This window comes from Phoca vitulina, unplaced genomic scaffold (assembly GCF_004348235.1).
Source record: "Phoca vitulina isolate PV1807 unplaced genomic scaffold, GSC_HSeal_1.0 scaffold10, whole genome shotgun sequence".
Classification (NCBI taxonomy): Eukaryota; Metazoa; Chordata; class Mammalia; order Carnivora; family Phocidae; genus Phoca; species Phoca vitulina.
In genome coordinates this window covers 44,803,343-44,818,699 of record NW_022589713.1, presented here as the reverse complement: position 1 = coordinate 44,818,699, position 15,357 = coordinate 44,803,343, and the positions used below count along the sequence as shown (strand labels likewise).

General features: G+C 48.0%; 1 protein-coding gene across 3 annotated transcripts; it reads left to right on the top strand.

The window, feature by feature from the left end:
- Positions 1-1,021: 1,021 nt before the first annotated feature.
- On the top strand, positions 1,022-11,982 carry SLC25A38 (solute carrier family 25 member 38). Of its 3 annotated transcripts, XM_032408963.1 has the most exons (8): positions 1,022-1,176; positions 1,344-1,403; positions 5,824-5,945; positions 6,742-6,826; positions 7,523-7,702; positions 7,947-8,115; positions 9,600-9,766; positions 11,192-11,982. In XM_032408963.1, exons 2-8 carry the CDS (start codon positions 1,401-1,403, stop codon positions 11,312-11,314), a joined length of 849 nt encoding a protein of 282 aa, XP_032264854.1. In that variant the 5' UTR covers positions 1,022-1,176; positions 1,344-1,400; the 3' UTR covers positions 11,315-11,982. The 3 variants fall into 3 exon arrangements, with proteins under 3 accessions (XP_032264854.1, XP_032264853.1, XP_032264855.1); XM_032408962.1 differs by having other exon boundaries at positions 1,022-1,403; XM_032408964.1 differs by lacking the exon at positions 9,600-9,766 and having other exon boundaries at positions 1,022-1,403; positions 11,192-11,280.
- Positions 11,983-15,357: the final 3,375 nt, after the last annotated feature.

Below are 15,357 nucleotides of genomic sequence, written 5' to 3'. Positions count from 1 at the left end.
CTGGGATCCAGTCCCACGTTGGGCTCTCTGTTCAGCGGGGACTAGCTTCTCCCTCTTACTCTCCCTCTGTTCTCTCTCTCTCTCAAATAAATAAATAAAATCTTAAAAAAAAAAAGGAAAAGGAAGTATGTAAAATTAATTTTAATAATATATTTCACCAAATATATCCAAAACATCATTTCAACATGTAATAACAATTATTAATAAGTTATTTTACCATATTGTTGTAAGTCTTAGAAATGTGGGTGCCTGGGGGGGTGGGAGGATGGGTTAGCCTGGTGATGGGTATTAAAGAGGGCACGTTCTGAGTGGAGCACTGGGTGTTATGCACAAACAATGAATCATGGAACACTACATCAAAAACTAATGATGTAATGTATGGTGATTAATATAACAATAAAAAAAAAAAGAAGAAATGGGGTGCCTGGCTGACTCAGTTGGTTAAGCCTGGGACTCTTGATTTCCACGGAGGTCATGATCTCTGGTGGTGAGATAGAGCCCTGAGCCCCCGCAGAAGATTCTCTCTCTCCCTCTCCCTCTGCACCATTGCCGGCCTTCTTCCCCGCACTTGTGCGCGCACTCTCTCGCTCTTAAAAAAAAAAGGGGAGAGAGAAAAAAAGAAAAAAGAAATGCGGTGTATGGATAACTTAACAGCACATGTCAATTCCTTCACTAAATTTTAAGCGCTCAAAGGGAAATGTGGGTCTGCCAAAACAATAAAGTTGTTTAACAGAAAAATATTCCAGACTGCTTCAATTTTTAATACAAATTAACTACAATTAATTACAATTTAAAATTCTGGTCGTCAGGCACACGAGCCGCATTTGAAGTTTAACAGGCACAGATGGCTACAGGAGAGCAAGTCTGGACTGCAAACACGTTCACACCTTGCACCAGACCTTGGAAACCGCGGGCCCTGCAGTTCTGGACATGTTCACCAGGTGGCACTAAAGCTAACACCCTCACCAGCTCGAGACAGGCGCCCAACCCCGGAAGCGAAATCCCACGGTTGCACGCAGTTTCCTCCGGCTTTCTCCACCTCCGGATATACCCTACCTGATCTGGGGTCCGAAAGCGTGCAGCCGGGCAGGATGGGCAGGAGAGCAGAGCCGCGGGGTCTGCAGAGCGAGTGAAGAGCTGTGAGCAGGTCGCGGTGTGCCACGCGGAGCCACGCAGGTGGGCGCGCAGACCCGGCGTCCGACCGCGCGGACGGCAGAGCCCCCGCCTGAGAGCGCGTCGCCTGGCCACTGCTGCCGCGTCGCCTTCTCCCGCGAGGTCGCTAGCGCTGGGCCCGAGCTTCCACCAACGGCACCCAGAGCCCGGCGTCCTCTCCAATGTTTCAGAAGTCACGCCCGGCGCTGCTGCAGCCTCAAGATGTCGGAGACAGGGTGGAGACGCTTATGGTAAACTGCGGGGAAGGGACACAGGGGTTCCGAAACCGCCGGCTCGTGGAGGGAAATTCTCGGGAGGTAGCCAAGGGTCAGCGGCTCTCTGGGAACCTTTTCCGCTCCCTGGGTGTGCACAGAACAGGTTGGGGACGTGGCGCGAGAGGGATGGATTGATCAAGGGGATTGAAAAGGGAAGGGCGAGGGAGGAGAGGAGTTGCAGCCCCCTTGGGACAGACAAGCGACGGTCTCGCTGCTGCTTTGGCGTCCGGGTAGAGTGGGCGGAATTGCCGGGGCCTTGGGGGTGCGAGGGAGTGTGCCGGTGCGACCCTGAACAACGTGCGAGCGCTACCGGATGATGCTTTGAGTTGGATGCCTAGGGCGACAGAGGTGGAAGGACGCTCGGGCAGGTATTTGGACCATCGCAAGGCCCGGTGGTCGCGCCAAACCTGAGAAGCGGTGGGTGCCCGAAGGAGGTGAGTTAGGACCGCACTGGGCCCCCGGGCGGGGAGGGAGGACACCCTCTGGGTCTCCACATCCTAGCGGGCGAGGAACTGGTGGGGCCTGTGGTCCCGCGAGGCCACGCCCCTGAGTCTGGATTGGCTGCCGCGGTCGTGCCGCCGGACCTCCATTGGTGGAGGCGGAGGCGGGGCTGGGCAGGCGGGTCCCGGAGGACGGTCTGGCTGAGGAGCCGCTGGCGGAGGGTGGAGGCGGGAAACGCAGGACTAAGCCGCGAGCGCCGCGGGTCGCCGCCACGGTCGCTCCGAGGTCTGGTGGGCCGACGCGGGCGGGCGGGGTGTGGGTTGTTTTTTTAATCGTCAAAAAAGGTAGCGGCTGCGGCTCCACTTTACATCTTTGAAAACGTGCTTAACCTACTTCTCTTTCTGGATCCTCCAGCTCTGGCCTGGAGACTTCTTTGGATTTAGTTTTTTAAAGGGAATTAAGAATTGCTTGTGGCACCTGTTTGCTAACTACTTAAGTACTATTTACTGCCTTTGTATACTGTATATTATTCGGTTGTTTTTGCCCTCCTCCCTCAAAAAACGAAATTGTTACTCATCGTTTTTCCTTGAATAACTTTAGGCTATTTTCATCCCTGGGGGCCTCTGCTTAGATCTCTGCTGTGGCAAAGCCCCTAATCCCTCCATTGGCGTTCAGTGCTCCTCCTCAGTACTTAGAAAAAAAATCAAACATGCCTTCAAAGGATGCTCCATGTGACGACATCTTAAAACTATTCAAAATGAAAAGTGTAAATTCTGTTGTTGTTTTTTTTAAACAATGATATTACCTGTTTTATGTGGGGGTTTTTTGTTTTTTGTTTTTGTTTTTTAACTAGTAGAGGTTAGTCTCTCTAGGTGGTATATATTTAGCATCTACTCTGTGCTAACTGACCAAGAAAATTACAAAATTAAAAAAGTTGTGGGCTCTAGGCATTTATTCAACAAATATTTATTATACGAATGATGTGTCCAAGCATTGCACTGTGAAAATAAAGACATAAAATAGTTCCTGCAATGAGGGAGGGTGGGTGTGTTGGAGCATGTGTGTGAAGGACCTCAGCCTTAAAACAAATTCCGTACAATACCTGTGGGAGTGTTGGGGAAGCAGCACGGAGAACTGCACAGAAGCTGTTAACTATTTGTCATTCACACAACCTTGCCAGAGCAAAGGGCTGAAGGGAGCCTGGGGAGATCACCCTTTCCAGGGATGGGCCATGCAGGGCTAACTAAGCTTCAGCCTATGGAATTGTGCTCAAGGGAAAGCATATGCAGATTCCCTGCAGATGACACGATTCATTCATTTTTGACTCTTGGGCACCTACTGTGCACCAGGCTCCGTGGTCAGTGCTGGAGGTACCATCGTGAACAGGACAGATAGTGGCCTCTTCTGTACTGGATCCTAAGGGAGATGGGCTCAGATGCAGTGGAAGTACTGAGGAGCACTGAATGCCAATGGGGGGATTAGGGGCTTTGCCACAGCAGAGGAGATCTAAGCAGAGGCCCCCAGGTATGAATCAGACATGGGAGGAGCCAGGATGGGAAGGCGGAGAATCCCTGATGTACCATGGGTTAGAGGTAGGAGGCTGAGAACACAGGCTGAAAAAGTAACAAGGGGCCACGTGATTCAGGAAGGACCTTGTAAGCCTAGCCAGTGGCCTTGAACCCTGTGACGTAGGACACATTCGTGACCTCTGTGAGCTCCAATTTTTCTTTTCTTTTTTTTTTTTTTTTTTTTAAGATTTTACCCATTTATTTGACAGAGAGAGACACAGCGAGAGAGGGAACACAAGCAGGGGGAGTGGGAGAGGGAGAAGCAGGCTTCCCGCCGAGCAGGGAACCCGATGTGGGGCTCCATCCCAGGACCCTGGGACCATGACCTGAGCCGAAGGCAGACGCTTAAAGACTGAGCCACCCAGGCGCCCCTGTGAGCTCCAATTTCACCTGTAAAATGGGTTTAAATACCTAGCTTTTAAGAGTGTTGTGAGATCTCGAGGGGGTGTACATAGATGCCTTACCCAGTGCTGCTCCGGGAGCTCGGGAGGGTGGCTTAGTAGGGTTGAGGCTAGAGACTGCCAAGGAGGTCACTGGAATAGATCGGTGTGGGCCGGCTCTGGCAACACTGAGGGCTCATCAGCAGGACTGGGTCATGAAGCCGTAGGTACAGTGAGGAGTTTTATTTGTCTCCCAAACTTGCGGCAGGAATATCTTGTGGATTAGAGTAGAGGCAGGAGTGTGGTGAACTATTGACGGGGTTTCCATTTGGGAGTGAGTCGGAGCAGCCTGGGGGCCTCTCAGAGAGGGGGTTGCTGGGCGTTACGGGCTGCGGGCACGGTGCCCTGTGGTGTGGGTGAGGTGGCCTGAGGGGCTGTGGCCGGCAGAGATAAGAAGAGCAAGGTCTGAGGCTGAGGGAAAGAAGCAGCCTGAAAAGGAGCCCAAAACCAGCTGTTTGAAATGCACCGGAGCAGCCAAGTAAGAGGCCTAGGGCGGGAAAGGGCTCCTGGGATGGGCAGGTCCTTGGTGAGCAGGAGGGGCAGCTTTAGCTGGATGGCAAGTGGTGGGGGCTGAGGGGTGACTAGCCCAGGGGGAGTGGAGGTGATGTGGCTTGGGGCTGGAAAGACAGGGGCTTTGCCCAAGATACCAATGGAAGGATGAGACCTAGAAGCACAGACTCACGGGAATAGGGCTTAGCATTAGCCACCCCCCACCCCCTTGGGGGACAGGGAATGGCGTGCTGACAGACTGGCGAGGTAGACACATTTTGCTTGGTTGTATGTGTTGTGTTATCACTTTTGTCACCCCTGGATACTTGACAAGCCATTTGAACAGAGTTATGACCTCCAGGATTACGTGAATTTTTTTAAGTCTTTTAAGTGGTTCCAGTTCTAATTTGAAACTTGCTAGTTTGGTAGAAATGTGGAGTGATCCCTGTGAAACAAAAAAAACACAGGTTACGAACGTTTTAGTTCTGGGTTGGTGGCTATATGGGTATAACCGGCAACTTCATCTTCCGAGCGTCTTAGGAGAACAGTTGTCCATGCATTCAAGAATAATAGTCCGAGTACCATTTAATGAGGAGAGAAGATCTTTTTGGATGGAGTTTGCCAAGCCGCTTGTTTGGAGAAGAGCGCTTTTCTTTCCTCATTGGGTTTTTAAACGTGCCTTTTCACAACCATTTGTGATCGAGTGGATTCTGAGGCAAGCCGTGAGGCCTCTAGCGTGGTGGGCTCAAGGAAGTACATTTAGTCTTTGCCGTTCCAGGTGGTGCCTCTAGATTAGCCAGGGTGTGCAGCTGGCCTGGTTTAAGGGAGAGCCAGCAGACCCAGGGGTAACGGGTGGCTGCTGGTCTACCACACCATCTGCGATCTGCTTAGGTCCCAGTGAGAGGCGTGGGTATAGGAGAAAGGGAAAGCTTTTAAGTTAAGGAAATTCATAGGTTTCACAGGGAGTGGTCCATGTTTTACATTGAACCTGAGCTTATGGTTTCACTTCCTATGTCTCGCTCCTGTAAATATCTACAGGTCCCATAACCAAGAGAGCCTGGCAACCAACAGTTCAGACACTAGGTTCAGTTGATTTTGCTTCTGTGAAGATAAGGAGATGGCCAATAACTTTTAGCCTCAGGACAGAGAGGGAGGTATAGTTGGCAGCCTAATTCACAGGTGGACATAGACATGCTGCCCAGTAGGATCCTCATTGCTCATTCTCAATCCTAAGGCCAGAGAGATCCCCTCCAGCTGGGTATCATGTTCTCCGCAGGGCATTCCAGCGCTGTTAATTCCTGGGTTCACTTTTCCCTTCTCTGAAGTGGGAAGATAATACAGGGCACCAGCAGGTGGTTTCCTAAGCCACCCTTACAGAGGAAATGACTGGTCTCGGTGTGTAGAAAGCTGAGGCCCGTGGCCGCAGAGTTGCTGACTCAGTGTTCTCTTGCCCTGAAGTTGCATCCGGTGATCAAGGCTTTCCTGTGTGGCTCCATCAGTGGGACCTGCTCCACCCTCCTTTTCCAACCCCTGGATCTCCTCAAAACGCGTCTGCAGACTCTCCAGCCCTCAGCCCATGGGTAAGGCCAACTGCCCCCCGTTTCTTTGAGGAACCGGTTTCAACAACTTCTCTCAGACACAGCAGCATCTCAACTGTGTTAAGTCAACTGCTGTTCTGTTGGATGCTTCAAGAAAAACACGGGCCATGCCCAACTTCTTTGACATTTCCTGTTAATGATTCTCTGGAGGCACCTTCCTGGGATCTGCCCTGATGACATTTGCATTTTATTGTGCTAGCCTGTAATGTCATACTGTGCTGTCTGGTACGAGTAGCGTGGGTGATTTTCTGGAAATAACGTGTGTATTGAGTGTCTCTTTTATGCCCCACAATGGGCTCAGCACTGTGGGAAGTATACCAAATGCATGTAACATGAGAGGTCATCCCATTGCTTGCGGTGTGAATCAATAGATAAAACACGTATGTGCCAAATCATGAACATATGGGAACTCAGAGTTATTCCAAGATGTGTTGTAGAGATTCTTTTTTTATTAAAGATTTTATTTATTTATTTGAGAGAGAGAATGAGAGAGAGAGAGAGCACATGAGAGGGGGGAGGGTCAGAGGGAGAAGCAGACTCCCTGCTGAGCGGGGAGCCCGATGCGGGACTCGATCCCAGGACTCCAGGATCATGACCTGAGCTGAAGGCAGTCGCTTAGCCAACTGAGCCACCCAGGCGCCCGTTGTAGAGATTCTTGAGTGCTCTTAGGGAAGAAGTCATACAAAGAAGTCTTTGGATGGGAAGTTCTTTTATGAGGATGGGGTCTAAGTGATTTTTTTTTTTCTTTCTTCCCTGCCTCCATTTTGTCTGCTTTCAGATCCGGACGCATTGGGATGCTTGCTCTGCTCTTGAAGGTGGTTCGCACGGAGAGTATTCTGGGCCTTTGGAAAGGGATGTCCCCTGTAAGCTGCCTTTTGGGTCTTCTCCTGCACCCTCTGCTGTCATAGCTAGCCCTTTCTCACGCACCTCACATATCCCCTCTTGTAAGGATAGGTGAGCGCTGGAAGCGGTGGGAGGACTTACATGGTCTTCTCCCTGTCTCATGCTACCGCTCGCTCCTATTAGAGGGCTCAAGGAAATAGCTTTATGCCCTAGATGCAGCTTGTTGGAGCAGTAGCAAGTCTAGAGCAGACGCAGCTGGTGCCCCCAGCTGCCGGCGTATCCTTGCACTTGCCCTCCGATGCAAGCAGGCCACACCTGAGGTTCTTCACCTGCAGGCTTTTTCTGGCCCTAGGAACTCAATTTGCTGGGAGTGCCCGGGCATGAATGCTCACCCCAGCTAAGTGGAAGATGACAGTTGATGTTTCAGAACCTCACTCACCCTCCTCAGCTGGAGGGCCAACTCTGAGGTGTGCCCTATACTGATTCCCAGAGTTCCCCCCAAAGGGATTCCGTTGTCCGGGGCAGTAATGAGTTAGGTAGCCTGCCCTTCGTGGGCTGCCTTCTCTCGTCACTTCCCCATTCTCTTATTGGCGTTCCCTCCACACCTTCAATCAGCTACTTGGATGCAAATCTCTGTCTTTTGGGAAAACCCAGCTAAGACAGTATCTTACAGTGTCGGTCTGGGATTTCTTTCCTCCCTCTGACTTGTTCTGCAGTCCATTGTGAGGTGTGTCCCTGGCATTGGCATCTACTTTGGCACTCTCTACTCCTTGAAGCAGTACTTCCTGCGAGGCCACCCCCCCACGGCCCTGGAGTCGGTCATCCTGGGAGTGGGCTCTCGCTCGGTTGCAGGGGTCTGCATGTCACCCATCACTGTGATCAAGACACGTTACGAGGTGAGTCCGACTGCTTTCGGCCTTCAGGGTGGGTAAACAGAGGCACTGGGCTTTTGTCAAGTGGCCACCGATGTCAACTCCGGATTTAGAATCCAAAATAGAGGCCGATGTGGTCAGAGAATGCAAGCCACATGGGAACCAGAGCCCGTGGTGCCTGGTAATGCCATGTACCCCGAAGTCAGGTGGGTTCGTTGCTCAAACCCAGGGCCGCCGCGCCAGCCACTGGTTCTGTGCTTCTTTGCAGAGCGGGAGGTACGGCTATGAGAGCATCTATGCGGCCCTGAGGAGCATCTATCGCAGTGAGGGGCGCCGGGGACTCTTCAGCGGCCTGACGGCAACACTCCTTCGTGACGCACCCTTTTCTGGAATCTACCTGATGTTCTACAACCAGACCAAAAACATCATGACCCATGGTATGGATGAAAGAAGGTGTGGTGGGGAAGAGCTATCTCCAAGACCTCATATCCTCACCACTTTCTCTGCGATCGGAGCCTGTTTGTTGATCTTAGCAGAGCTTTAGGAATGGAACCATGTCGGCCTCGCGTCAAGCATCGGGCCGGGTGCTAGGACGCAGTGGTGGGCGTGACAGACTTGGCCCCTGCCCGTTGGAGTATATAGTCTAAATTTGCCTTTAGTAAATTTAGTAGTTTGGTAGTACTGTAATTCTTGAGTGGGGTGGGGGAGGTATAAAGCATGTTTTGCAATAATACTTCGCAGATGTGCCTGATTCTTTAGATTGCTGGGTCCCGCCCTGGGGCCTCCTAAATCAGAAACTTTGGGGGAAGACCTTGGGAGTCTGTGTTTCTCAAGAAGCACTTGATCTGATTCTTATCAGACAAGTTTGATGAGGTTAGGGAGGTTAGCACCTCCCCTTGCCATGTTCCCAGTTAAAATGGTTTTGAGCCCTCTATTTGGGTGGAGAGAAGGTGCCGGACCTCAGGCATTTTGGCAGACCCACGCTGCCAGGAAGTTCAAGTCAGTCATGACAGGGGCACAATCAGTGGGCTGTGAACATCTACCCAAGCAGAGCCAGGTTCCGATAGAAACACATCCTGTGGAACAAACCTGCATTCAATAAGGTGTCTCTGGAGAATTTGAGCAAGGAAATGCAACCAAGGTCGTATAAGTGGAAAACCGGCATGCCCCCATCATGACAATGGTAATCAAGTAGAGTTGGGGTGCTTTAGGAGTTTGCTGCTCCACCACAGGCACCAGGAGGCATGATACTGCAGGTCACAGCCTTATTTTGCCACAGGAAGTTAGGGCAATAGGGGAGCTTGGTGTACATTTTTGACCTCTCTTTATGTGTAATTGTTTATTGCAGTCCATTTAACAGTAAGTTGCAGGAGTGATGCCCCTTTACCCTTAGATACCTCCATGTGTGTTTCCTAAGAACAAAGATATTCTCTTAGAACCATCTCCTCAAAATTAGGAAATTTAACATAGATACTGTTCTTTAGTCTCCAGTGCCTGTATCGGGAAGCTCGTGACATCGGTTTGACTATTGTGGGCGATGTTTAACTTTTTATCACTTGGACAAGATGGTGTCTCCAGTGAAAACTCTTTTGTAGTTGGGAAACACCTGGGGTGGGGGGGAATACTTTGAATCTGTATAAATCTATATAAAACATCCTGTTCCTTTCACCCCAGTGTTTGAGCCTCAGTTAGTGATTCTTTCCCAAATCAATTATGATGGTGATGGTTGTAAAAAAGGCAGATTTTAACTTCATGACTCCCATCCACATGTAGTTATACCTTTAAATGTTTACTTCTTAACCCTGTTTGAATCTAGACCCTTCTGACTTTGCAGAAGAATTACTGGGCAACTTGGTATTGATATTTATGTGATGAATGTGAGATTCATTTGTCACTGAATGTTGCCTTTGTCCTGTTTCAGACCAGTTGGATGCAGTCCTTATTCCTGCTGTAAATTTCAGCTGTGGGATCTTTGCTGGCATTCTGGCCTCCCTGGTGACTCAGCCTGCCGATGTTATCAAAACTCATATGCAGCTCTCCCCAATGAAGTTTCGGTGGATTGGCCAGGCAGTGACACTCATTTTGAAAGTAAGGCTATGGAGTAAATATTGCTTCTTATTGTGGTTAAGGCTCTCTCTCACTCTTTCTCTAGAATGTTAGCGCATGTCCTTTACACATTAGAATCAGCTGGGGAGCTTTAAAAAGTCCCCACCCCCAGGTCACAACCTGGGCTGCTTCTACCTGAATCTCTGAAGGGGGGGTGAAGCCCGGATCAGTAGCTAAGTTCCCCTGCGATTCCAAAGTGTTGCCAAGGTTGAGGATCACTGTTAAAAACCTATGGTTGGCCGTGGGTTGTTTTTGTTTTTTTGTTTTTTGGGGGGGTTTTTGGTGGTGGGTGGGGGGAACTGACTACATTAGGACAACCTGTGATAACTAGTTAAACTTGGCAGATGGCTGGACTCCATCCCAGACCTATCAGGTCAGGCAATCTGGGAGGGCCTAGTCAGCTGATGACCAAGGACCTAGGAGGAACTCAAGTCAGAAAAAAATCACACACAAATTATTTGTCTCTAGAAATTTGCTCTAATGCAAATAGACAAAAGGTATTATTAAAGATAAAAAGTACAGGAGACATAAAGTACACTTAAGCACCATTTAAAAGCCACTGAGTTGGTCCTTTGGAAGCATGCACTGTTATCACATACCAGATATTCTTGTTCAAGCTAAGTTTGTCCCTACGTTTTTATATTTTTCTGTACGTCTCAGTTTTTCTACGTAGCAGAGGAAACAATGTGAGCATACGCATCATGTATCTGTCTCGCCCTAGATATAAGCAAATATTTTTGAATCTGATCATATTTCTCACCCTGCTTGGGTTGCCTGCTTTCTTATTCTCTATACCTAAAAGCCTAAACTTTGAAAATAATATTCTTCAGTATGTATGAAAATGGCAGGAATGATAACGATAGGAATGAATAAATCAGTCCAGATTATGAAGGAGGAGTTAGAGGTGTTTTGTCTTTAATGCTTATGTAGGATGACAAGAGCATACAATGAATTATGCAAACTATGCAAAGATGTTTCCTCCAGGCAGACAAATCGCCAAAAAGGCAGCTTTTCCTCCAGCCTGGAGCCAGGGCCCAGGGCTTGGCATGCAGACTGTGGCCTGGCTCTCGGCTGCCAGTTGGGGCTTGGTGCTTATGGGAGCTGCACAAGCTATCCAGCTGTATATGGCCACCCTGTAGAAAGATTTTCAGCTGAGAAATAAATTCTCCTGGATAAAGCAAGCCTAAAAAGATAAAGTTTAGCAAAAAATGATGCAAAAAATGATTTTTTTTTTTTTTTTTAGTTCATCGTCTCCTTGGATCCATTATTCATAGTTTTGGCATTATCTATAAAAATCCAAAACCTGAGGCTCACAAATGGGGTAACAGAGACCCTCAGTCTCGCACTAGGTGTGTTCATTGTTTTGCTACTCTGCTTCCAGACTGTTGACATTCGTTTTCCTCGTAGGATTATGGGCTGCGTGGCTTCTTCCAAGGTGGCGTCCCCCGGGCCCTCCGCAGAGCTCTGATGGCAGCCATGGCGTGGACCGTGTATGAAGAAATGATGGCCCAGATGGGCCTGAAGTCCTGACCGAGAGGGACTGGGAAAAGACGGGCTCCGTTGCCCTGTTGACCTCCCTGGCTCTTGCCAAGGGCTGCTTTGTCTCACTGTCCTGGAGTTAAGATGAAAGCCAGGCAGATGTGTCCCCTTCCATTACCCAGTTGGAATAGAGAATAGATGGGCCTGACTCAAGCCTTCAGAATCTCCCCAAAGAGGAGTTACTGATGCCTACAGCACACAGGGAGTTAGAAGAAGGGCTTGCACATCCTGCCAGACTACTTGAAAAGGCATTTCTGGAAAGAGCTCTGTCAGGTGCTTCCGCCACCCACCGACGCTAGGCTGCCTGTTTGGATCTGTTCTTGGGCAAGGCATCGCACAGCCAGAGTTGCTGTGGCTGAAGAGCTCCATCGGGGGAAGCCGGGTCCGCGGAGAGAGGGGTTCTTGTCACCAGGCTGTAGTCTGTGTCTGGGATGCTGGTAGGATGAGGAAGAAAAGATGTCATTACTTAATTGGCTACTAATCCCCTTCTCAGAGGCCCTGAAGAAGTGGGGAGAGTGGCTTCTTAGCCTGTAAGTGTCCAGATAACTAATTTTGTTTTTGGCCTCTGCACTGTTTCAATTCCAAATTGTTCTGGCATTTTCCTGTAGCTAAAGTTCGCATAAATAAAAGTGAAGCACTTATCATTGAAAACTGGAAAACCTAAATAGTGTCCTTCCTGTGTTCTAAAATAACCCAGTCGTCTAAGGTGGCTGGTTCTTGACCCATATAGGTCCTAAAATCTAAACGTTTTTTTAAACAGCTTTATTTCACACATTGTATAATTCACGCATTTCAAATAAGCCATTTAATGATTTTTAGTAACTTTACTGAGTGGTGCAACCATCACTATGAATCCGTTTTAGAACACATTCATCCCCCAAGAAGAGCTTGGATTTACAATTAATCCTCATTCTGAGCCCCAGCCCTCGGCCACCATTGATCTGCTTTCTGTCTATAATTTGCCTTTACTGTACACTTCATATAAATAAGTCATAGAGTTTGTAGCCTCTTGCATCTGGCTTCTTTCACTTAACATAATGTTTTTGAGGTTTCTCCATGTGGCACGTTCAACACTGTCCTTTTTTTGTTTGTTTATGGCCAAATAATACTGTATGCCCGTATAAGATTTTATTTATCCATTCATCAGTTGATGATTATATTATTTGAATGGTTTCCACTCTGGGGCTCTTATGAATAATGCCACTATGAACATTCATGTACAGGTGTTTGTGTGGACCTATGTTTTCATTTCTCTTGCGTAAATAGATGCCCAGGAGTGGAACTGCTGGATCATGTGATAACTGTTGAACCATTTGAGAAACTACCAGACTGTGTACCATTGTACATTCCCACCACAGTGCAGAAAGGTTCGGGTTTCCCCACATCCTCCTCAACACTTGTTATTGTTTTGTTTATTATAGCCACACTCGGGGGTTCCCAGGTGTTTCTATCAACTTTCAAACTTAGGAAAGAGCCATTATATTATCCAAACTGCAGGAAGGGGAATTTTGGTCTCCTGGTTAAGAATATGGGCTGTGATCTAGGTGATTCTAGATGGAAAGCCTGGTTCTCTACTTTTTTTAGACACACTTGCAATTGTTCCTGGAAAGTGGGGATAGTAATGGTGAGGGTGAAAGGAGCAGATGTTTCTGGCACCCTAGGTTAGTCTAGTGCTGCCACAACAAATTACCACAAATTGGGTAGCTTCTAGCAGAAATGTATTCTCAGTTCTGGAGCCTATGAGTCTGAAATCAGTGTCAGCAGGGATGTATGTTCTCTGAAGGCTCTAGGGGAGGATAGCTCTGGTCTCTCCAGGCTTCTGGTGGTTGCTGGCAATTCTTGGCATTCATCACTCCAGTCTGCCTCAGTCTCCACAAAGCCTCCTGTGCATCTGTCTCTGTGTCCCAATTTCAAGGACACCGGTAGTTGGATTAGGGCCCACCCTCCTCTAGAATGACCTCAACCTGATTACATCTGCAGAGACCCTATTTCCAAATAAGGTTACGTTCTTAGGAACTAGGGTGGAGGTTATTAGGAACTAGGATGGGGGTTAGGACTCCCAGCATATTCTTTGGAAGGCGGGTCACCATGGATGTAGTGGCTGCCTCCCAAGAACTTTCCTCTTAGGCCAGGAGAGCCTAATGCCAGTGGGGGCCCTCCCAGGGGCCCTTGGCAGGGGAGGGGCAGAGATGAGGCCCAGAGGTCTAGGCTTCAATTTGCTCACCTTATACTTGGCTGGTGAATTTCAGTCACAAGAGTCACCTTCTAAGCTCATTATGATGTGGTTTTGGAGTATAGGTGAGGTTCGGTGGGGTGGGGTCAGGAGCTGATGACCAAGAGAGACATCTTTGGTGGTTTATTAAAGCACAGGGATAGGACCTGTGGGCAGAAAGAGCTGCTGCACTGGAATATGAGGGGTGGCTGATTATATACTTTGGGGTTGGGGGAGGTAAGGAAAAAGGTTTTCAAAAGGATTTTTATATGTTAAAGTAGACTGGGAGGCCTTGCCATTGTCAAGTTAAGGTTGTTTTTTCTTCTAGCCTGGCATTAACATTAAGATAGTTGGGAACTCCCTGGAGGAACTTTATACTCTGTCCACTTCAAGTATCTGTCAATGGACTGCAGGTTATAAGGACATTTAATTGTACCTACATTTCCTACTGGAAGATAGGTTATTGATAGAAATGCTTTGTTCTTATAAAATGCTAAGACATTTGTAAACTCAGGGACACTCATGTCTTGCAGGATTGTGATCTCTATAAATTAACCGTTTTTCCTTTCCTTAGTTTTAGGGCAGCCAGGAGTGCCTGAGGAATGTCACGTAAATCCCATCTGGGGGGGGCGTTGTGGGGTGTCAGCTTCTGCTTTGTCCTCAGCTTGCCTTCTGTTCCATCAATTAGAATGTTCTTTTGGGGCAAAAAAAAAAAAAAAAAACCGTAAGATTTGGAGAAACAGTCTAATTTCCTCTACACATGGAGTAAAACTGGAATTTGCCCTTTTTAACCCTGATTCCAAAGGCAAGTGGCCCTGGGTATCTCCATATCCCAGGCCCCAAGAATTTTTTTTCCTCTTTTGCAGTCTGTCACAGCTATTAAAGTTTGTGAGTTTCAGCTGGCTGGAAACAGTGCCCAGTGCCTTTTTTTTTTTAAAGATTTTATTTATTTATTTGATAGAGTGAGAGAGCACAAGCAGGGGGAACAGTAGAGGGAGAGGGAGAAGCAGGTTCCCCGCCAAGCAGGGAGCCCGATGCGGGGCTCCATCCCAGGACCCTGGGATCATGACCTGAGCCGAAGGCAGACGCTTAACCATCTGAGCCACCCAGGTGCCTGCCCAGTGCCTTTTTAAATTGATTTGTTCTTGGCTGCCTCAGACTTAAAGCAAATTATTTAGAGGCAGAGCTTTGTGGAAGGAAACAATCATCTGGCCACTACAGATAAGGCCTGGTAAGGCATTCGCTAAAAAAGTACAGAAGCAAAGCTTTCAAGCTGTTATATTTAGTTTCCAAAAATATATTACAAAATATTTCAGTCACAAAGAGTAGAGCAAATGGTACATTGGCCCTTCATTCCCATTACTGAGATGAAATGATTATCAGAATTTTGCTACCCTCGTCTCTCTACTCTCCCCTTTATGAAGTCTTTAAAAAATCAGATTCCAGACATCACACCATTTCACCCTTCCATAGTTCATCTCTAAAAATTTGCATCTCTAAAAATAACATATTTCTTACATAACTACAATGTCATTATCCCACCTGGAAAACGTTAACAGATTTGTTGCATATAATCCAATACCCAGCCCGTATTCACATTTCCAATTGTCTCAAAATTGATTTTTTTAAGGGCACCTGGCTGGCTTAGTCCGTCAAGCAAACCCCCTAGATCTCAGGGTTGGAGCCCCACGTTCAGTGGAGATGATGTGGGATATAAAGGCAGAAGGAACTGTAGATAAGATTAAGTGTCCTTATAACCTGCAGCCCATTGACAAATACTTGAGGCAGGCAGAGTATAAAGTTCCTCCAGGAAGCTCCCACC

Excerpts from the sequence above, each read along its gene's own strand:
- SLC25A38 (XM_032408962.1), top strand. The coding sequence starts at position 1,335 with ATGTTTCAGAAGTCACGCCCGGCGCTGCTGCAGCCTCAAGATGTCGGA. Across the intron at positions 6,827-7,522 it reads TTTGGAAAGGGATGTCCCCT|TCCATTGTGAGGTGTGTCCC; the intron begins GTAAGCTGCCTT and ends CTTGTTCTGCAG. Across the intron at positions 7,703-7,946 it reads TGATCAAGACACGTTACGAG|AGCGGGAGGTACGGCTATGA; the intron begins GTGAGTCCGACT and ends GCTTCTTTGCAG.